At 32.5% G+C, this 23451-nt stretch overlaps 2 protein-coding genes across 4 annotated transcripts in view; both read right to left on the reverse strand.

Moving 5' to 3' along the window:
• Positions 1 to 72: 72 nt before the first annotated feature.
• On the reverse strand, positions 73 to 4237 carry Idgf4 (Imaginal disc growth factor 4). 2 transcript variants are annotated; one of them, XM_076381119.1, is made up of 6 exons: positions 4219 to 4237; positions 3313 to 3448; positions 2884 to 3137; positions 1718 to 2021; positions 1454 to 1616; positions 73 to 702 (listed from the first exon to the last, which is right to left on the reverse strand). In XM_076381119.1, the coding sequence occupies exons 2-6, from the start codon at positions 3431 to 3433 to the stop codon at positions 240 to 242; spliced, it is 1305 nt and encodes a 434-aa protein (XP_076237234.1). In that variant the 5' UTR covers positions 3434 to 3448; positions 4219 to 4237; the 3' UTR covers positions 73 to 239. The 2 variants fall into 2 exon arrangements, with proteins under 2 accessions (XP_076237234.1, XP_076237232.1); XM_076381117.1 differs by having other exon boundaries at positions 73 to 720.
• A 5131-nt stretch (positions 4238 to 9368) lies between these two features.
• LOC143180777 (uncharacterized) overlaps positions 9369 to 23451 on the reverse strand; it is a 29919-nt gene continuing 15836 nt past the window's right edge. The window contains exons 2-9 of one of the 2 annotated variants that reach the window (XR_013002180.1): positions 18835 to 19017; positions 17570 to 18045; positions 16960 to 17106; positions 11666 to 12075; positions 11436 to 11470; positions 11343 to 11370; positions 11170 to 11244; positions 9369 to 11107 (exon numbers count right to left, since the gene is read on the reverse strand). Coding sequence is in view for 1 of the 2 variants with exons in the window: in XM_076380739.1 (XP_076236854.1) it covers positions 11189 to 11244; positions 11343 to 11470; positions 11666 to 12075; positions 16960 to 17106; positions 17570 to 18045; positions 18835 to 19015 (1398 nt within the window). In the remaining variant the exon portion in view is untranslated. Of the gene's footprint in view, positions 11108 to 11169; positions 11245 to 11342; positions 11471 to 11665; positions 12076 to 16959; positions 17107 to 17569; positions 18046 to 18834; positions 19018 to 23451 lie in introns of both variants that reach the window. The other variant, XM_076380739.1, reaches the window with a different exon arrangement.

Below are 23451 nucleotides of genomic sequence, written 5' to 3' on the forward strand. Positions count from 1 at the left end.
CAGAATTTTCCATAAGAATAATACACACAGGTAACTGTAGGTCTACTAAAGACAGAAGAAGAACTACTCCACTACAGATAAAGAAAGGGAACTTTAATTTTCCATAAGAACAATACACAAACGTTTCTCAAGAACAATAAAAAGGAACACAAATGCTTCGTTATCAACGTGGCACAGCACATACTCCAACTTCATAAAACTTTCGCACGACAATCTCTCCCAGCGTCAGTCAATTCACTCTACAGCTTATACTTAGCACCCCTAACAATAGGGTATTTGTCTCCAGTGCAGATTCCCCGGAAGTCGTCCAAGGAAAGATCGTAAATGGCTACACCACCAAGACCCTTCGCCTTAGCGTAAGCAGCCTTGTTTCCAGCAGTGTCGGGATCCTCGTAACCAACCCAGATTCCTTCAGCGCCAGTGTTCTCGTCATACGGTTGATAGGCATAACTACCGTATTTCTTCGAGGGGTCACTAACGCGTCTCAAACGGCCAACAGCACTTTCGGTTAACCTTGCGCAGACTTCGCTGTAGGATAGAATGCCTGGCATGTTAGTGTGTGGACCTTCTGCGCCTGGGCCATCGGCGACGAGAGGTGGCACCCCTGATATCTGACTTTCAGACGTCAGCTTCCAGGTACGAGCAAAGCTTGGAATTCCCACGACGATTTTCGAGCCGGGAGTGCCGTTTTCGAGCCAGTATCTGGAAGAAGAATTCATACTTTACGGATATTTTTGGTTGGCCTTTTAAGGTTGGAAGCTGTTTTAGAAATCTAAGTGAATTGAAGATTTGAAGAGTCAGCATTTTGTTTGGATGTAAAATGAAAGGCAGGCCGGTTCTGGGTAAGAGAAGACAACTGATTATGTTACAAAAATGATGAAAGATGTCTTTTTTTAAGTAAGGATTAACGTTGCATCTACTAGGTTATTAGCGACATGGACTGATAATCGATGACATTGGAATCGTAAAGGAGTTTGTTACTTTGGATAAGCTTAACCCTTTACATTCTCTATTTTTTTAAATTTTCTCTTCAATAACTCTCTACTATTCTAAGTTAACACTTTGCATTACCAATTTCTTAAAAATTTTCTTTCCAAAAACTCTCTATTATTCTAAATCAATTTAAAAATGTTTTGAATGTAACTCCACATTGGAGTATCTGTGAAGAAAATTTGTCAAATCACACTCGGCATAGAAGTGCAATGGGTTAAGAATGTTCTTCCTTTAGTGAGTTAAGGAGTTTGGCATAATTTCGTGTAATTTCATATTTTTTACAAGATATCAATGTGTTCGTGAGTCACGAAATATTGACACAGTAAGATGGAAATGTTTTTCTTTTTTTTTTTTAGTTGTTTACGTATGATTTTCGTGTGGTCGATTTGGATTTTGTGTAGGATGAAAGTTTTTTCTATTGAAAAATCAGTAAAAGATATTTATGTATGAAATTTCTCACCTAGTTGTGGCATCAACGTTGTCTTGAGGCACACGTCCATAGCTTTCATAGATAGGTGCTGGGTAATCAGCTTCCTGTGGATTACGTTGTGGCGTCTTCTGATCGAAAGCAAACAGATGCACAGCTTCGATGTTGGGTGCTAACAGTCTGGCATCATAGTAAACTATAATGAAAAACGCATATTATTTCTTACACTAAACTTACTGATGTGTTCATTTCAATTTATTTTCGTTATGAATAATTGAAGAAATTTGAGATACTGACTACTGCTGTTCACGTGAGGTAAGACAGTAATAGTTAAAGCCTTCATTTTTGGTCTAAGTTGAGCCTTCAGATCGCGAACCAAAATAGTGAAACCGTCACGATGTTCCTGTTCCTTCTCATCCTTGAACTTTCCATAGCCGAAAGTCTTCTTCACACCATGCCAGAAAGATCCAAGCGTGCTTCGTTGCTTCTTAACTTTGACAGGTGGGAATTGCCAAGCGAGATCGATTCCATCAAAGTCATAATCGTTTAGAAGTCGGTTCACTGAATTAATGAATTTCGATCTTGATTCTGGCGTCTCGGTCTGCAAACATTTTCAAAAATACTTGTTAAGAAAAGGGAAACATTGACAAACAACTAACGGAAGTACAAAAAGGTGCACACTAATAAAAATGCCTAAGTAAAATATGTCCCAATGTAAGGGGATTCTCCACAATCATTTAGTGATACCAATACAATAAATAAAAATTTTCTTAGCTTAGGAAGATTTTTATGAACTAAACTGTCTTTTCAATTGATACGAAAAAAAGTAAAAAAATTTATTCAGAAAATAAGTGTTAAAGAAAAATAAGTTAACAGGATAAGTTGATCCCACCCAAGTAACTAGATATTCCATCACTGCAATATACAAGGTATTTCTGAACACCAAAATAAGGCGAAACTCAAAAATAACGATTTTGCGCTGGAGGATTCATTTGTTAGTTATAAGCGTCTAAAAATCTAGTGGAAATCACCAGAAATAAACCCGTGTGGAGGCCTTGACCAGTAGTTGTCCGCACGACAGTGTAACCCTGACACAACAGAGGGAGATCAGCTGTTCAATGATGAGTGATCTCTCCTTGTCAGTTTAGCTGACAACCCCTGCTCGAGGCCTCTGCACGAGCTCATTTCTGGTGATTTCCACCAGATTTTTAGACGCTTATAAATAACAAAGGAAGCCTGAAATGCGAAATCGTTATTCTTGATTTTCGTCTTATTTTGATATCTAGAATCACTCCTTAAAGTTATGTTGTGCTGTTTAGAAACAACCTGTACATATAGAGTAAACTACTTTTCATTTTAAAACTTGCTTTCTTTTCAACATTATTTTCAATGGCAAGTTTGTAACACTTGAAGTGATCAATTTTGTATCCAAGAAATATTATTTCTTGCCATGTTCTACTTACAACAACGAGATATTTATGAGTATCTTCCTCAGGATCAGCATTGCCACCAATGCTTAGATAGACCTTCAACTCAGGGAAAGCTTTCTTCAGCTGTGTAGTCAGTTTGTAGTAAGCGTATCCAGCTCCTGTATCAAGATTTGGACTCAATGGGATAACTTCAAAACTATCAGCGTTAATTCCTGCAAATCCGTAGACCAAATGTGTGCAGAGGGACAAGGCTGATCGAACATCATCTAACTGGAATTTTCCTGGGCCTGAAAAATAAGCTCAATTAATTACTTATTGAATAAGAAAATATTTTTTAGTAAAATGACCAATAGAGATCATGACAAAGTTCGAAAATTTTAATGACTGTTATCTTATAATCGCGCGAATAACTATAATACCTAATATTAGATAAATACAAATATTTCATAACAGAAACCTGACCTTGTCTTTCAAAGGCTGTGCTGTTCCAATAGCACACAACTTTATTATGCTCATGTGTATCGACACTTAAAACTGACTGCACGCTGAGCACCGCTAATGCGGCGAAAATTAACACCTTCATCCTTCCAGACTAGTTCTGAAAAATATATTACGAATAATATTAACTCTTACAACATTTTCCAATTTTTCATTCCATAGTTTAATAAATGACATTATTAATAATGAATAATATCTACTTAAATTAGTTAATAACAAAAGAAGAAATTTAAAAAGTAAATTTTGATGTTCAATTTTTACTACTGTTAGAATAATGCTATGCATCTAGTTTAATGAAAACTACTACACTGTTTTAACACACTTTAAGCACTGAAAAATGGAATTATTTTATACTGCTACTATAATAGTTATTCCATACAGTTACAAGAGACACTATAATACTGTTCTGAAGTAATACTTTATTTACTGAATGATGAAATTTCTGTCGATCATATCTACAGAACTTTTATTTCAAGAATAATATAGCACAATTTCTCCAATAAAAAGTACAAAATTAACTTCCCCTACATAAATACAAGTGTTACATCATTTCCAAATAATATTCCAACTATTAGACACCACAAATATTTGTAACAGAATTTCCAGGAGTCTCAATAATGGAGGAAACCAAAATTGACTGTGATTATAGCAACTGAATAAAAATATCACGATGTCTTCAAACAATACCTTAACTACCAAGCACTGTAATTATTTTTAATTGAACCGATAAGAAGAGTCCTGAGATTCCTCTCAGGAAATCATATTCCAACTTTTTACAAAAGAAAAATTATGGGGTTCCCTGGCCAGTAATCCAAGGTTAACTATTTCTACATTAACCGAACGAATCAAAGGAATATGTGTTCGTCTTACCTTTTCGAAAGGAAGAAGCAGACTGTCTGGAACAATTTCTTCGTCAGGGACTTTGATACCTTGGCCTGATCTCCGCCAAAGTAGTGGGGCTTGTCGATCTTACGTCACCAATATGATCTTCCAGAAACAGTTTCTCCACGTTCGTGAGTACACTGTACGTGACTTGTTGTTGACACGAAGAATCAAGAAACCAAGGTCAGGGGTCCGAAAAGTTTCTTGGAACTCTGATTGAAAAATTGGACGTTGAAATCGTCAATAATCAACGACCGTCTTAGTAGCAGAACATACATCTATGATTACAAGGCAAGGTGATCTACGTCAAATTTTCAAAAAATTCGAATTGAGGCCTTACCTGAGATCTAGAATATAAAGTGTATACTTTCGAAAAAAAAAGAAAGAAGCAGAAATTTAAAGAAAAGAAACTTTAAAATAAGAGTTCAAATATTTCAAAAACGAAAACACCTTGCCTTATGACCACAAATATAACGATTCGTCATTTAAAACGTCTTCGTAGTGAGGCTAGAGAAATATTTGGAGAGGATCTTTATTTCATGTGCATTGAAAACTGTTTTAACATAGACATTTTGAATAAGAGATGAAGTAAACTATAAAAAAAAAACTCCTTCCTAGTTCTTGCAACATGAATAAAAGATTAAATACGTTATTAATATCAGAAGTGTTATTACTAATATCATAAATGGAACTTATCGTAGACATCTGTTTCGTATAACACGAGTGAGCTCATATTTTTGCATAATGGAGTTTTTGTTATATTAGAATTGATACGAGGGAAAAAGGATTTATCTTTGGAAAATCAAGGATCTTTCAGGCGTCTGCAGTCTTTATCTAGCTTGTTTACCATATTATCTAACGTGTTATTCCACTTGATATAGATTATCTGACAAATGAGTAATTTCGTGTTAATTTAATGGAACTCTGCGCAACCTTTCACTCGGGTTATCATATTGGAATGGACCTCGTACACGGAGATACGAAGGACTACAGCTTCGAAATGAAATTCTGCATAAGGAATTCTAAGTGGTGATAGGATAAAGTTGAGATACAGTGCAGAATACTAAACAGAAATATGTAAATATTAACGTAGAGCATTGAAAAATATTGAAGAAAGTGAAATGATTTTAAAAAGAGTAACACTAAAACACAGTGAATACTAAAATAGGTCGAACCTCAAAAATAAAGAATATAATGTAGTTCGAATAGAGTATGGAAAGAATATAATGAGAAAGATTAAAGAAATTTAGAAAAATTTTTAAACATATTCGATTACACTGAAGAATAGTAAAAATGATTTAGCACAGTAGAAAATACATAAAATACAAATATAAAGAAAATATTCAGGAAGATGAAGGTACTTTGGAAAAACTATTATTATATTTATAAATTATAATGCAAGTACATATATATATTTCTTCATTTCGGTCCTCAACTCTCCAAATTAATCAAGTTCTATTTTACATTTAAATAAACAAATGAAGAAACTCGTGTTTAACATCTCTCAAAATTTGTTTTGAAACCATCAATTAAAGAGCTCTGAATACAATAATCCGACTTCCTGCATGTTCACCGAATATGACCTACATTGGGGCAAGCAAGAGATGTGTGATCTCATCCTCGAAACGTCTCACAATCATTTCCAATTACCTTGTCACGAGTCTCTTCACGTATTTGTTAATTCGCGTGCGAATAGCCTCTGGGAAGTTGCACGAGACGAAATTTTTTCCTCGTCTTCCCTTGACTATCAAAGTTTTTCTTCCTAACATCGAGAATAAATCAGCAAATTGTAAAACTTTTTATTAGTATTTCATATCTACTTTTTTCTTGGAATTTTATTACGAAAAAAAAATATTTAATTATTTTATTTTTGATGAAAGTGAGTTTTTGAAGAGACGTGATTTCTTCTTCTTTTGCTCGTTTGATAGAAAGTGATTTCATAGTGAAAGTTAAAACAGAAATGTAGAAAACGAGATTTTGAAAAAGAATAAGTTTTAAAAGTTTATTTTAGGTTTTTTTCATTTTTGGAACTTTGTCACCTGAACTGGATACACACAATTAATGAATATTTATGAATTGAGGGTACTTTTTATCTTGATTTCAACCTTCCTTTCTATCCTGTAGACATAAACCCTTACGATGGTCAATATGACAGATGAGGAAGGTACAGAATCAACTTCAATCTAAAATGGTAAGTTCTCTTTGCTTCACTTTCATTTAAATATAAACGCTATATTATATATATAAGGAATATTATTAGCAATAATTACCAGTAAAATATTCAACAATTGTTCTAGTAGAAAATAAAAGTGGTAGAAGACTGGAAATACAAATAAAGAACAAGTATAAAGGAAAATTTGACTGTAGAGAAAAGGAAATTAATTTATATACCGATTATTATACAAACGATTTCTCATTTCTTTTCATTACTAACAAAAATTTACACAATTTCTAATTGTAGGTAGAATAGTGTAAAGGCTAGCATTCTATATATAGATATTTCAATCAAAGGTGTTCTCGATTAAAATTGTTATGCGAAATGCGTAGTAGTTCATGCTTCATTTTATTGAATCGACTGGAACACATTCGTTTCTTATTTAGTTTACCAATGAGTAAGAGGTACAAACGTATGTACATACATACATGTTACGTAAGCATGGAATACGATACAGGACAATCTCGGTTCTTAGAAGCGATTTGCATTATGTGTAATCGCTTTTGTAACACTACTTTGAAACGACACAAGTGCAGCTGTACGATAATTGTGATAACATGTATTAATTCGATAAAAAACAGCAGACTTTTTTAAATTTTTGCAAAAATTTAGTAAAATAATCATCTCTTAAATAACGTTAAGAACAATTTTTAATAAACAAAAATTTTAAATAAAGTATACTCAGATTTACAAAACTGTTTATATAAACATAAATTTCTTGGATTTATTCGTATAAAAAGCAGGAAAACTTGTATTTTTATTTAATAATGTTTGTAATCAATTTTCGTAGAATGATTTTGTTATTTACTTTGATTATTTCTTGGTAACACCATCTTCAATACTGCGTTAATTTTATTTTGTTTTAAATCTGTAATGATAGATATGAATATGAAATTAAGTACTCATGTAAAAAAAGATACTTTATCAACGATTCTTAGGTTTCTGTAAAAAAATAGAAAACTCTGTTGTTGTACGGTTCGCGATTTCGTCTCGCGAATCTCGGGTTGTCACTCGCCAAATTAATATTGAGTAACTGTTTCAAATTACTTCGGATACTCCTCGACGATAAAGTGTAATATGACTAAAGTTGAAGAGTCCGATTCGATGACTCGTTAGGTTAAAAATCGACAAGTCCAAACGATGACTTGCGATCCCCTGTCGTTACGTTAGAAATCAACTCGTCCGAATGCCGACGTGTTATCTTCTGTTTTGAAATCAACTAGTCCGAATGACGACGTTTGATCTTCTCCTTAGAAATCAACTAGTCCGAACGACGACGTTTGATTTTCTGGTTTCGATTTTTTCGGAGTTCGCTCTTCATCCCCTTACAACCCCCAAAACGCCCGACTCTAAGGGCGTCACCGATTTTGCACGATGAAACAAAAATCGATATTAATTGGCCTTCGACCGAAAGAAGGACGATCCTCCTTGTCACCCTGACGGGGCAAAGGAACCGCCCCCGATCTCCTCGCGATGAAGGTGGAGGAGACCTCGCCTTCATGTCGAAGGCCGCGAAGATTGGGGAGGAAGAACGAACCCCGGAATAGCGTGGCTCGAGCGGGCCCACGCGCGTATTTTCCGAATCTTTTTATGGCCGTATTGTCCCGCTAGTCAGCTCCGATCCTACAAGTCCGAAAAGGATGAGCTGGCGAAGGCACCGATTGCGGGGCAATACGGCCTTCGATGGTTATTAGGGAGGAACACTCCGCTCGAAGAAAGCACGAAATTACTTTATTCGGCCAGATGTGGATTTTTAGAAATATGAATGAATAAGCAAGTCCTTAAAGAATTCGGATTTCCACATCTGGCAGCAATAAATGCGTTTGCTTCTTCGAACGGAACAGTTGTAAAATTAAATACCGACATAAGTGACAGCATTCTCTCTTTAAAATTAGATATTCTTCAAAATCAAATGGCACCAAACAGTACTTCATATTAATATTTAGAAAATGAATCCAAATTATTACGTGAAAATAATGAAAATTACTTGAATATAAAAACTGGTAAATGATATTGCTAAAAAGTGTCACGTATGTTTAAAACTACCTTCCGGAGGGATTTTAAACTCGTACAAAACTTTTTCAAACATCAATATTAAAGCATGTATATTAATCATTCTTTTGTCTTAGCTTTATTGCAAGGAAGAAGTAAAATATTGAAGTGACTGTGACTAACAGTCATAAAAACGATAATTCATTGGAACGATAGTGGGACAAAAAAAATATGTACACTATATTCCATTTACAAACCAGTTGTACTTGATTTACTCTAACAAAGATTTCACGAAATATCGGAAATATTTTTGGCCATTTGTTGATTGACAAAAACAATAACACGCAGATAATGAACCTATTAACACACTGATTAATATACTTAAATGGCTTTTAGGTGACTGATAAGTCACCTGGATACTTTCATAATTTAAAACATAAAATAACAAAAAAGAATATTATGTAATTATGTTACATGTAAACTATTATAGTTAATTTTTCATTTAATAAAGTATTTCATCATTACTGATGAAGTATAAAAATGATTATAATAGTAATAATAGTAAGAATGTTCTCTAATAATACAATGAAAAACTTATTTGATTTCTTTGAATAAGTTTCTGTAAAGTGATTATCATAACAAAGCTATGAATATTAAACTCAACAAAAATACGCATGAAGTTTTAAGTGGAATAATAATCAATAAATCATTGATAGGGAGGCTCGTCCATATCACTGTTAAAGGTTACTGGGACAACACAGATTATTATACATGTACTTCTGCTTCGCTAAGACATCAAGATAGACATAAATGTCTATCTAAAAATATGTTGCAACTTACTGTTCTATTCTCGAAGTCATACACTAGATTAACTTTAGAATCACAGATAATTTATTGTAGACATGATAAAATAAGTACTAAAACGAATAAGTAGTTTTTTAATCTTTTATTAAGAAAAGAATCTTATGTACATGTGAATCACTGCTCGGTATCGGTGTATAAGTAGATATCTACGATCATAACAAATATTAATCTATGTCAGTAATAAATTCCTTAAAGTAATTCCTTTCATTCTGTTAAGTCTTGATTGTTAGCGCCTGAATAACGGCTGGTAGGCAATAAATAAATCACGTGTACTTCTTGCACCGGTTCATATTGCACGGTTTTGACAAGAATAGTCGTCTGATTAAAATCGCGACATTCGTACAAAATTTCAATGTGTCGCTAAGTATAAGTGCATTGATGTCACAACTCCACATACGTGTATTTTCAAAAGGAGAAAGTGCTCAACTCTTTCACTGGCAGAGTGTATCTGATAAGTTTACTTCAGGGACTTGAATTGTAGTAGAAATACTTCTACGTATAATGCACAATTGAATGAGTAGATGTTTCACTACAATGGACTGAATCAAATTTCCTTATAATTTAATAGCTGTGTACAAATACTTGATAATCTAATTCGCTAAGAATTTGTGTCGCTACAAAATTTAACTTAAGATTTTATTCAGTGTAAGATATTTAATTTGATTAGGTCTGGATTTGCAAAACAGTAGTATCTGGTCAGAGAAAAACTAGATTTACTATTATTTTTATCAAGAAAATACTTTCAATAGTATAGCTCTTCAAGAAAGTTTTGTACGATTTATAGAAAGAATAGTTTTCTTGAAGAACATTAACTTTCTCTTATAAATACTTGAAAATTAATGTATGTCGTTGTTTTAATCTTAACCTACGTGTATTATAGTATGTATAATATTTGCTAAACTAGCAAATGTGTTGTATAATTTCAAGGATGGTATTATATGTTTGTTGAGCTTCTCGATAATTAATATCTCATTTTCCACAGATCTGTACTAAGCAATTTCAAACATAATTTTAACGTACAAAATTATAAATTTCTTATCATATTTAGAAATAGTTGGTTAATAATGCAAATTTCTATGTTAAACTTTAAAGAGAATAAAATCTACAATCTTCATTGTGTAAAAAAAAATATGCTTTAATAAGTGGAGTGAATGAAAATTTGTTTCAAAAACAGTCTTTTTTTAGATTTCCATGGTACATCAAATTGTCATCAGTTCTCAAAAATGTTTCTAAAACTACCAGTCTCACTGAAAATATAGAGTAAAATAGAATTACAAGTGTAAAGAATGAATTATCAACTACTTTTAACATTTCCTTTTCTTTTTTTTTCTGTTATACACATCTGTCAGCGAAAGAGTGAATTTTTATAACAGGGTTTTCTTTCTAACTTGATCTCTTATCGCATTTTTAAATCTAGAAAAATACAATCTGTTTCTTCTGTTGATCCGCTACTCGAACCCGGCCATAAATTTCTGAATAAAAATACTAATCTGTCTATTCGTCGAGCAACGGTTCTGTAAATAGCATCTGCATAGAGTTATCGACTATCTAAATTTCTTGGCTAGATCCTCATACAAGATTTCCCTTATTAAGAATCAAAAGGGAAAAGAAAGTGAAGCGGTGCAACTATCCGAGAAGTTTGTTTTTACGATTTTCATCTTATTCTCCTCGTGCTAAAGTTAGTGTCAACCAGTCTGTTTCGTTAAGTAATCCTAGTGTGAAGAGTTCGCCATAGATGTTTAATTATTAAGAACGTGTAGCTTTCTCTTGATTGAAGGTCCTTACTCATCATTCAAACTCTTGTACCTGGAAAAGACATTTCTAATTTAGAATCTGAATTAGTATTACATATTGAGGATAATTATTACCTTCTCTGAAAATGTCTCCTCACCCATGTTTCTCTTGTTTTATATTATGAGGATAATCTATCTGATCGTCTTCATCTGAAATGATGAAGTTAAATATTAATTTAGTATTTAAATAAATACATATATAAATATAAAATGAAGTTTTTAGTAATACACTATTAAAAGTAAATTACCTTCGCCTTCATCTTCTTCTTCAACTAACTGCAAATCACTATTCTTTTGTTGGGGTTCTTTATCATAATCAACACCTTCATATTGCTCATCACCTGCTTCAACATTTCGTTCTGCACCATCATCCAAGCTAAAACAGTATAAAATTAGAGCAACAGTCTGATATTTAAACTACCAATAAGAGAAGATTTAATATATCGCAGAATTAGTTTTGAAGACTAATAAAATAGATTTTTTTTTGTGAACTTGGTACAAAAGGCTTGACTGGATAAAAGTGAAATATAGAAAGTCTTTCATACAAATAAAAAAGTATTATACAACTCACCCAGGACGCCGAAGGTGATTAAGTTCGTCGCCAATTTCTTGTACACCAGGGCCAACATTAAACCACCCGTTTCCATGCCTCTCAGGAAGTTGCTCGTCGCCACGTTTCCCTTGCGGTGAGTCCAAATTCTCATTTTCAGCTCTCTTCTCCTTGCTTGCAACTTCTTTTTTTTGCTTCGACTCTTCCTTCTTTGTGTCTTCAACTCGTTTTTCATCCCGATTTTCAACCTTCGCATCGATTATCACAGGGATAGGTGGTACGCCATCAGGAAGCTTAGCTTTCAAAGCGGGCCTCACGATCGGAAGTGATTTGTCTAAAACTGTTGAAACTGGATTTCCGCTACTTGTTGGCGTTGAAGTCTCTAACTTCATTGCAGGAATAGACTTCATCGAACTGGTCGCCACAGTGCTCTAAAAAATAATTTATCGCATCAAAATTATAAACGATACTGAACACATCTCTTGATGATGTTTGCGTAGCTTTTTACATTTTTGTAACACATAAGCAAAAATAGTTTCTGTGAGCTTATAAAGGAACTACCCGAAGTGATAATTTCTGATTTTCATGAAACTTGATAGATTTGTAGACTAGCTGAAAATAGTTGACAGGTACATTTTTTATATCAGCTCTTAACCGCGTCAAGAAGGTGAAAACCATCTCCACAGTTAGGGATGGAAACCGTATTTTATCTAATATATCAGAAGCCATTGAACGTAAAAAAATTTTAATTAGTCGCTTACGTATTTTTGAACGTCAAATCCATCTGTGTAAACAGTTTTTGAGAAAATCTTTTTAATTTTATTTTGTGTTTTACATAAAACACAAATAAACTATGAACGAAATTATTTCCTTTACACTGTAAAAATTCAAAATTCTGAAATATCTATAGATTGGTCTATAATATCCTAGATAGCACACGACGTTCTGAGCACGTCTATTTTATGTCCATTTTATGCCTAAACGTTTTACAATACAGAGTGGGTGATAAATTGTAATACAACCAACCAGGAGGTAATAATTATACTTAAAAAATAAGAAACAAATATGCTATATAATTTTTTTATCCGAAGCTTCGTTTTCGTAAAAATCGAATTTGAAGTTTGCCTAACGATGCAATGCAATTTACTTATCGTATATTCTATTACTGGTTATCTCTATCGGTTAGTGTTTATAAACATCGTTAATGATAAGATACTGCAGGAAATCCACAGATAGTTCGATTTAAAGTTTTTACGTGATACGTTGTCTTCTTTGTTAGAAATACCTTTAGATATCAGAAACAGAATTATTTTTCAACGTAACGGTGCCTCGCTACATTTCACGAGACCAGTTTTAAATTTCTTAAATGAAAAGTATTCATGCTGGACAGGTCGTGGCGGTAAGATACACTGGCCTCCAAGGTCTCCGAACCTCACACCCCTGGACTTTTACTTATAAGGACATGTCAAAAAAGAAGTGTACAAAGAAAATGTTCATAAGATTGCACAGCTAAAGCAAAAAGTTCTTCAAGTGTTTGAAAAACTAAAAAATGATAATACGCTACAATCCAGTTATCTTTAATAAACTAAAATGAAGGTAATAAACTTCGAATTCGATTTTCTCGAAAACAAAGCCTCGGATGAAAAAATTGAATATCAAATTTTTTCCTTATTTTTTTACGTAGAATTACCCTCCGCCCGGTTGTACTACGATTTTTCACTCACCCTATATAATTTTGACATTTTAAAAACATCCGACGACATACGTCTTAAAGTCTTCCAAAAGTTCTGTTCATAAGACATCTTAAAGACTTACACTTTTGGATGTCTATTTTTCCTCTGAACATCTTATAAACATAATTTGTACTTCCTTAAGACGTCTTATGAGTGTCTTTTAAAACGTCCTAAGGATATACTGATTTGTAACTTTGGACGTCTTAAAAGCGTTTCTTAGACAGTTTTAGAATTTTATGGGATAACTGTAAGACGTTTGTAAGACGTATCTGTGCTATATGGAATCCATGTACAAATTTGTGAATTAACTTGATTAACATTTCACCCTAAAAATAATGAAAAGTACAAGCTGAAAAATAATGTACATTTACAAATGTCTCGAGAACGAAAAGAAATATTGAAGAAAATCGAAATCAAGGAAGGTGATAGTGTCTCGCCATCAAGTACATAAGTCGATCACTGCCGCGTTATCTTTTTTCTCGAAAACTAGGTATTCCATCGTTACCCGAAACTTATTCCATCATAATAATGAAAGTCAAATTCCTTGTCTTCAAATGGTACATAATCCCCATGTATACATATTTATTTATCCAAACGCTTGACAAGTTTTCTCACTGTGTCACTGAAGTATTCCAAGGGTTAATTTTTGACCCAGGATTTTCGTAAATACTATGTGGTACATTAAGACATTGAGTAGACTGAGTAAACATGTGTGACGTTTACGAAAATCTAAAAATCAATTGTGTAACGAATACAGCATGATAACGATGGATCACACGCGTTATTCGCAACTCTCGACACTCAGAAAATTGCAATCTGAACCTGTTCCACGATCACTATACTCATCTGATTGGGTACTCTGTAATTTTTATTTCTTTCTACGCGTTAAGACAGTGAAAGACAGTAAAATCTTGAATCAACAATTAACCACTGGAATATCTCAGTGACACAGTGAAAAAAGTTGTCATGCATTTGGAGCAATGAATATCCCTAAACGGGGATTATGTTGAAAAATAAACGTATTATTTTTAAGCAAAGGAATTGTTTGATTCATTCATGCATTAAACTTTCATTCTTATTCCGATTTCCCTCAATACCTCTTTCTGTTCTCAAGAACAAGTAAGTGTGCATTACTTTTCAATTTCAGCATATTTCATTATATCAGTCATTTTTCAGTATATTTTTTAAACAGATAGGTATTTTCAAAAGCTGTGCACAAATGGGTTTGACGTTCAGAAACGTATAATTGACTAATTTAAAGTTTGTTTTTACATCCAATAGTTTCCGACATGTCAAGCGAAATATGGTTTCCACCCCTAATTTTAGAGGCTGTTTTTACCTGTGCAACATAACTGACAATAAGAGTCGAAATAAAAAAAATACGTAACAGATATTTTCAGCTATCCTACAAAGTTTCATCAAAATCGAAAATGATCACTTCAGTTAATTCCTTTGTTAATATGTAATCCTTAATTACATGATATCAATGTTTGAAATAATTAAATATATGCATTACAAATATTTGTATTAAAGCATTATTAAACTAATATCATTGATATATTTGCATGAATATTATTTCTTCATTGCAGAAATGTAAGAATTAATTATGTTACAGGATTATAAAGTACATTCGTAATTATTATTGAAATAGTTTATCTGAACGAATGTCTCATTCGTTATTTTTTTAATACTATTTACAGAACTTTTCTTGTATATCATCGTACAAAGTTCAAGATTTAAACAGCAGCTCATGTTAATACTTTGACTTACCTGCGAAGATATTTTTTAGTAAAGAAGATAGTTTTTTAAAAGCTTCTTTTTGAAGCTACAAGAGCGTGTGTAATTAAAGAAATCTGCACAAAGCATGCTTTGTTGAAAAGAAAACCACCAACAAGAAGCAAAGTTGCAAAATAAAAAAAGAAAAGTATGTTATTTTTTTATACTCTTTTAAAATTCAAACAGTTTTAATAAACCTGATTTATTACTAATTTAGCATTTTAATTTCTGTATGTTCGAGATAAACATCTAATTAGAACCAAATTATCATTTAGTTACATCGAATTCAATTTCATTGCATTCTAATTAAAATAAAATAGAAATTTAAGTCTATTCAACTAATGTATTTATTTATCAAAGCACTTTATGATATCAGTAGCAGTAACAAAAACGCTAAGTTTAAGTTAATTCCGAATATATATATTATACCTTAATTAGCAAAGTCTTTTACTTACATCTTACACTATACGTTACAATAAGAAAATAGCACCAAAAGAGTGAAAATGCATTAGAAAAATTGTACAACTTATCATCATTTAGCCATTTTTAGTTCATGAAAAATGGAAGAAAGAGTAATATCTATTTAAACCAATTACTTTAAACTTCATCTAGTTTAACTTTTTAGAAATACCAGGACCACAAACTATACTTGCATTCCTAATACAGCAAACTAAATAGCAGTAAGGAAGCAGATCAGTTAGGTTGTGCAAGGGTGCCAGAAAAAATGCAAGCAGATCAAAATAATAACAATTTATTGATGCATTAATTAACACGAAAATACAGGCACATTCAATATGGCTTGCAATCTACATATACATGATTTCCTTATTTTCCGTAAAAGAATAAAAGCATCTCAACGTTACTCTCTATTTGCAGTAGGCTGTCAACGAATCGAGTTTATTCCAAAAAAAAACATTCAGTATATTATTATTAAAATCTCAAAATCTATAATAATTTTAGCATATTTTTGTATGCAAAATTTAAGTATTAATTGTATCGGCATAGAAATAAGATCAATTTGTTAACAGCCTAATTTACTCTATTTCATAAATACAAATCACTAAAAATGATTACATAAAGATACAAATTTAAAAAATCTTCACACGACTACTAAAATAATAAATCACTCCAAGCATTTTTTTTATTACAAGTGTCTAAAATATTGCACCACTTTGAAGTTTATAATTAGAAAACCTACTTAAAAATAAATGTTAATACTTATACACCTTTAACCACGGAAGTAATACGAATACAACCTATTAGCGAATTTATTAATAATTCAATATATATAGATTCATAACTTTCTCTGATTGTCATACTTTTGTTGCCCATATTCAAGATAAAAAACAGTCTTGCATTAAAGGAAAACACAGTCTTTCCAACACAAGGAGAAGATTCTTATGCCAATAAAGACATAAAATACTTGCACAAGATCTTATAATGCTCTTTAATGATTCTTATTATATTGTTTCATTCACAACAGCTATAAAATTATAATATCCTTCATGAAGTTTCACAATTATTGGCACTAAATGCTTTAACCATTTAAAAGCTGTCAAACATTTACTGTTTATTCACAGAACTTTTAGATGTGGAAGTTTCATAAGGCAACGGCAAAGAATCTCGCAATTTACCTTCCTTCAACTCGTTCGGACCCACCGGAACGATGTTTCCGTTCTTCTGGGCAAACTGAACGTTACTGAACTCATTTGCTCCCTCGTTCTCCCGTTGTTCGTTCGATTGCAGGGGATCAAGGAGCGGACGTACGGGCTGTGCTATTTTCTCGTCGTTGTTCGGTGGACTTACCTGTTGCTGTTGCGACGAACCAACTGGCTGCTCAACGTTTTGTACTGGTTCAAACTTCGTTTGTTCCTTCGTTTGTTCCTTCGTTTGCTGAGAAGTTTGCAGACTTGCTATGCTTGGCCCAGGTGAAATGATTTTATTCGAGGATTTCTAATAGAAAGAAAATTTCGAGTTGGAAATTGTATCTCTTACTAATAATTTAAATTAGTAAAAAATAGGATAGTTTATTGCGTTAAAGTAAGTATGCTTGCGTTAATCAATCTTTAAAACGACTAATTGTAAGACACGACTGTATCAAATAAATTTAACCATTTGAAGGCTCTCTTATAATTTTCTATTTATTAACGGTTTTCTTTAAAAGTCAGTTTTCTTTGGTTCAATGATTGAAAATAGTTATTCTTTATCAAATTACCTTCAAAAACTAGGGAATATTTTAACATATAACTTTATGTACTCCGATACAAAATTTCGAATTGAATGGAGTTTGATTGATCAACAAAAGTCTGACAGTAAGCTTCTCTTCATTTACAGTAAAGAATGCGAAATGCAAAACAGAAAACAAAACCTGCATATTATTGACAAGCTCTAATTACAGATAGTAATAGTTTCGTACCCTGGCTAACTCCAGCTCACGTTTCAGCTGGAGCACTTCCTTCCTGAGATGTAGAATAGTGCTATCAGTGTGATCATTGTTCCTTAATACATCGTTATATTTTTCTTCCAGTTTCGTCTTTTCGGTATCCAGCTCTAGAAATTTGGTCTTTAAATGATCCAATGCTTTTTCTTTGTCCTTCCTCGCTTGCTGAATGCGACTACGAAGGTCTCGAAGCGTCGCCTCCAATCTATTGGTGTCGTCCAAAGCTTGCTTTTCCCGCTTCTTGCACTCCTCCTGCAGATCTTGGTGCTCCGTCTGCAGGAGCTTATAAGTTTGTTGAAGGGAGTTGAACCTCTGCATTGCTTCAATGCTGTCCTTATCACGCAGAGATTTTTCTCGAGTGGCACGTTGCTGCAGCTCCTGCTTCACTGCTGCATTTGAACTCTTCTCTTCAGCCAAGGACTTCTCCAGACGCACTTTGTACTCGAATATAACTGAAAATCGATAGAGATCATTGATTGTGCTTCCTAATTGGATCGGTGACTTGAAGAACAGTACAAAGTCCAAAATTAGCCATTTTCAAATAATCTCAAAATTACGTCAAGAACCCAGGGCCAGAGTGTACTAAATCACACAGAAAATAAGTAGACTTAGCACTCTTCAACTCTGGGGTCCAGATACGTAAAATGCACAGAACTACATATTGGGATCAAATATCTCAAAATGTGGTTTTTGGACTTGTACTGTTCTTTAACTCACTGACTCAATTATAGTAATTATGTTACTAAAAAATATGTATGTCACGGTAATCTTCAATTTAGATATCTATTATCACTCTAGTATTAACATACTCTTATACATTTTAAGAGTTTTACTAATAAAACTTTAAAATCCTAAGAATAGTCCGAGGAATAATGTGAATAAAATCATTTTACGCAAATAACAAGTAACTATTCTTCAAACAAATTATTCACACAAAGTAACTGTCATTAGATAATTCTATTCCATCTTTTTTGAAAAGTAATTGTCTTGTTTTCAATATTAATTATTTCGAAAATGAGTTTGTTTTAATCTCAAATTGGTTTTTACTTTTCCTGAAAAGTACTTATACTCCATTGAATTGTCATTTTTAAAATACATTGGTGATAGATATTTACTATCTACCTTGCTGAGATCTTTTTTCACAAGCACAACAGTACTAGGACGTTTCTTTTTATCATTCTTATAATCTTTCTCGGTAGTAGCACAAAGCTGAATGTGTCCGAGAAAGTAAGGATCCCTACCTTGGAGTTGAGCAGCGAGGGCCTCCTGTTGATGAGCACATTGGACATGAAGTTCTCGAAGTCTAGCCATCTCCAAGGTGGCGGCACGATAAAGGAACACCAGGAGAACAACCACCACCCCGCAACCCCCATATACGGCTAGGCGGCCACCACGGCCTCTGCCAAGCCGAGAGCCGCTCATCTCTGTAAACAGTGGGATGTCTCATTACTTGACGTCTTTTCGAATAGCCTAATAAAATTTCATTAAATTACTCCACTTTTATGAAGACTCTTCCATTATCAATAGTTACATTCGACGCGTAAAAATACGTAAATGTAGCTTAAACAAAATATAAAAGAGAGAAGGCTTATGTATTTCATTCCCTTTAGGGTCACTTCACGGGAAATCAGACAATTTTTGGAGTGCCATTTCGAATTTTATTGAAATTCGAACATGTCACAGTTTTTAGCGATATTTAAAGGTATCTTCAAGGGTTCTTCACGATTTTGAAAATTGTTGATTTTACAAAGTTCAAAATATATCACTAATTTTTTTCAAAATATTATAAGTCTGGAAGTAGTAGCAAATTCATGAGAATTAATTTTCGAGTGCTTATACTGAACATATAAGAGTTTAGAAAAATAATCTAAACGTAAACTGAAGTTTCTGTAGCACTTTTTGCAATTGTTTTGAACAAATATGTTTTTTTATAGCAGAAATAAATTTAAAAATTCGTAAAAATAAGAATAGGTAAGTATATATCATCCAATTTGTCCTCTTTGTGCACATATTTTCGAAAACTATTTAGTAACCTAGAGCAGCGTTTCTCAACCTATAGGTCGTGACCAAATATTGAGTCGTTTTGAATTTTTAATGAATCACAAAATAATGGCTGTTAGCTTACACTAAAGCGAAGATCCAGTTAAATGATTTTAAGTGTATACTTGAGAATAATTTACACATCAAAACTCCTTTGCACCATTCTGATTGTCAGTAGAAATGTACTGAACTGAAATGTTATTTTTAACGTGTAGAAATTATTGATAAATGTATAAAACCTTATTCATTTATATAATATAGGTACAATGACTCCAATCAGCCAATGTTTTTAAAAATTTTATATGTTAAAAATTTAGATCCCAGAGGCATGAGAATCAAATTATATATTGGGTCACGCAGCAAAAAGGTCGAGATACACTCATTTAATTAGAATGTCTCTATAATTTATTAGTACCTACGTTCTTTTAATGAATTGCCGTAATTAGAGTATTTAGAATGGAAGAGCTATCTATTCAGAATACGGTCTTATCTGTCAAAATAGTTTTTCGAGATATTCAGAGTTGAAACTTTCTTTCTTTTATAAAGCCGTTATATTAATGACAAGATCATATATTCAGCTAAAAGTGTGTAACCTTCATTTTTAATATCAAATAAAACGACAACACAAAACATGATTATTTTACTTTCAGTAAAAAGATGACAGGAATTTTTAAAAATAATTTTGGACGCTCTTTTTCTGAATATAGAATTTATCCATGCATACAAATAGTTACATGTGTGCAATATTTAATTCAAAGTCTATTTCCATATAAAGAGACACAAAGCGATAGAAACAAATATAAAGGTATTTTAATATTTTCTAAACAGGAAACAAATGCAAGAAAAAGACTATCTACATTTACACCTTAAATTTGTACGAACTTATCTTAGTAGTAGACAAATATTTATGAAGTTATTTTTTGTGTATTATAATTTAGTTTTCAATAATTCTTTAGAATTTTATAACAGACTTTCTAAAACTGCATAAACAAGTTCTAATAAGACTTTTGTAAATAAAATTTCTCTTTTTATTGTACATGAAAAAGATCATTGAGAATCATTACGTTTATCTTTTTATATGATTGAATCCTAAACGTGAAATTTTGTATTTTGGAGAAGTATTAACTTCTTATGCACTTCATGATAAATCAAATGTACTCCATAATAAAAACTCTCTTTATAAATTTTGCAAAAACAAAAAATCAATTTTATTTAAAATTTAAAAAATGACTTTTCTCTAGGTAAAAAGATACTAAATAAGGAAAGGGTGTTTCTTAAGAATTTCCCTTTCTCCAGTTAACTTTTAATCTTAACTACTAATCTGATGTATCTAACTGAAATATTATAGTATACTGACAAATTTAAAAACGTACATAGTAAGATCTGTAGATTTAAAAGATACGATAATCGGGAAAATGAACATGCATCTCAAGAAACTTCCATAATTTAAGGAGCTCCTCAATTAGAGGATCACCCGCGAAGGTTCAAAATTAATAAGGTGATGCGCATACGAACTCTACACACTGTAGCTAATATAAAAGGTGACTGTTTTAAATATCTAATTGTTGTAGAAATATCATGTTAAAAGTGAATATCGTCCATAAAGATTAATATTAGTATTTAATGAATAACTAATCAAGCAGAAGGGTACATTGTGGTCTTCAAAGTCTGACTTTAGAATAACAGATAATATCAGGGAAGAAATAGAAAGCGTGTGCATTGAATAGTGACTAAGAGTATTTTGAAAGAAAATTCCTATTAAACCGGAAACGTTGAATGTACTAAGTCCCCGCACAATAAAGATCCGAAGAATTAGTATTCTTTCAACTAGAGGTGCTACGGAAATCCCTTTGTTCTCTACAACGGAGTGAAAACAGAGAATAAGGTCAAGGGGTGAGAGAGGCTCGAACAGGAAAGTAATTTACGCCAGTCCTCGTCATAGCCTGTGTTTCAACGTTAACTGGAAGTGAAAGTCGATGATTGCAATGGAACGTATGATAATTTTCAATTCGCCGGAACTGCACATCTATCTCCTCGTTAGGTAATCCCTTTGAATGACAATTAACGCTGAACAATATCAACTTTATGATTAACACGTATGATAATCGAAGGAAAATTGAAATCGATATGTTGTAGACACTATTGATTTATATTATTTTATGTTTCATTGACTGTAAAATTATTTCTGGCAACCTTGATTCTTTCTAGTCAAGACTGATTAGAGATTTAGAGAGTTAATATAAACTTGTTAGGAATACCAAAACAATCTTATTCTTATTTGGCAATTTAGTGGTAAAGAAATTATATTCGTAAAAAAAGAAGAATGTTTTATCACATTTCTGTCGAAACTATACGAATACTTTCCAATCATATTGATCCGCAAGAAGGAACTCCGAATGCGAAACCAACGCTATGTTTTAGAAGTATAAATACTATAACAAACTGTTAAAGTAAATAATATGAAGCAGGGGTCGAAATGGTTCTGGAACTTTTCGATGGGATTTACTTAAAACATAAACCATGGAACTTTTTTTAAAAAGTTCTCGCCTTATAGGTTCTGACCAGAATAAGTAAAAAGTAATTCTTGACAATAATTGAAAATAAAAATTGTTATTTAAATAGAACTTATAAAGCGTAAAAATACGAATTTCTTTACGACAGGAACAGATATTTTGTTCATCGATATTAAAAAAAAAAAAACAAATATTGCTATGTAATTTATGTAGATAATTCACTGTTTATTCAGCAAGTTATGGACGTTACTGAATACAAACATACTGAATACAAACCCTAATAGTTATTACTATTATCTAGAATAATTAGTATCTAGAATTATTACTCGTATCTAGAATAACAATAACGTCAACATAATTCAGGTGTTAAAGAGTTAAACCACAGTAGAATTTCGGTTAACCAGACCTTCACTATTGATTACTTTTGTTATACAGAGTTACACATATTGGAGGTAATAACAATAAGTGTCCAGGGAACTATCGATTAAGTCTTAGACAATAATCTAATATACATATAGTAGTCTTCCTAAAGTATTTAACAAAAATGAGCTTTAAGTTTGAACTTCATAGTACATATGACAGATTATCAAGATTCTAATCATACAATATCCAGAATCAATAACGAAATAAAAATTTGAAACTCTGAAAAAGAACTTCTCAGGAGATCCATTACAATCCTAAAACATCACCTCAAATTACTATTTTTCCAATGATTTTATGAACGCATACTATCTCCGCATGGAAATCAAGGAAAAGCCATGTGAAACAGGGGCTACGATTGAATGTCGGTCGTTTTCCGTGAAAGCAGATTTTCGAAGTTAACTGCTTAAATATACTGCGATCCGGGGAGCGTACAGGCGAACATGGCAGACGAGGGAATTGGCCAGCATTAAATTTAACGAGCGAAGAACAAGGCCGCAGAATTCGTAATGGTCGCGAGCTAGCTGCTCTGAAACTTAAACGAAGGATGGCACGTCCTAATTATGCCTTCCATCCATGTCTTCGCTGGTAACTATTCCGCTGACTTCCACTTTTCTTGAGAACCTGTCCCCCTCCAAACGGTACAGTAAAATGCCTAGAAGAATGCTTATCTCCAAGGAATCTTCACTTTTTAATAAAGAGATGTAGGTACAATCTGTGCTATCAATTGAAGTATTTGGTTATTTGAATATTCAAGTGTTAATGTGTATACCTAATTTGTTAAATGATAAGTTATTACCCGAAGACGTGAAAGATAAGACAATTAAATAATTCATTCAAAGGACTTGGAACTTCAGACACACGTACCTACGTCTACATAAGTAT

This window comes from Calliopsis andreniformis, chromosome 6 (assembly GCF_051401765.1).
Source record: "Calliopsis andreniformis isolate RMS-2024a chromosome 6, iyCalAndr_principal, whole genome shotgun sequence".
Taxonomy (NCBI): domain Eukaryota; kingdom Metazoa; phylum Arthropoda; class Insecta; order Hymenoptera; family Andrenidae; genus Calliopsis; species Calliopsis andreniformis.

Excerpts from the sequence above, each read along its gene's own strand:
- Idgf4 (XM_076381117.1), bottom strand. The coding sequence starts at position 3,433 with ATGAAGGTGTTAATTTTCGCCGCATTAGCGGTGCTCAGCGTGCAGTCA. Across the intron at positions 3,138-3,312 it reads CACAGCCTTTGAAAGACAAG|GCCCAGGAAAATTCCAGTTA; the intron begins GTCAGGTTTCTG and ends CTTATTTTTCAG. Across the intron at positions 721-1,453 it reads AACGTTGATGCCACAACTAG|TATGAATTCTTCTTCCAGAT; the intron begins GTGAGAAATTTC and ends ATATCCGTAAAG.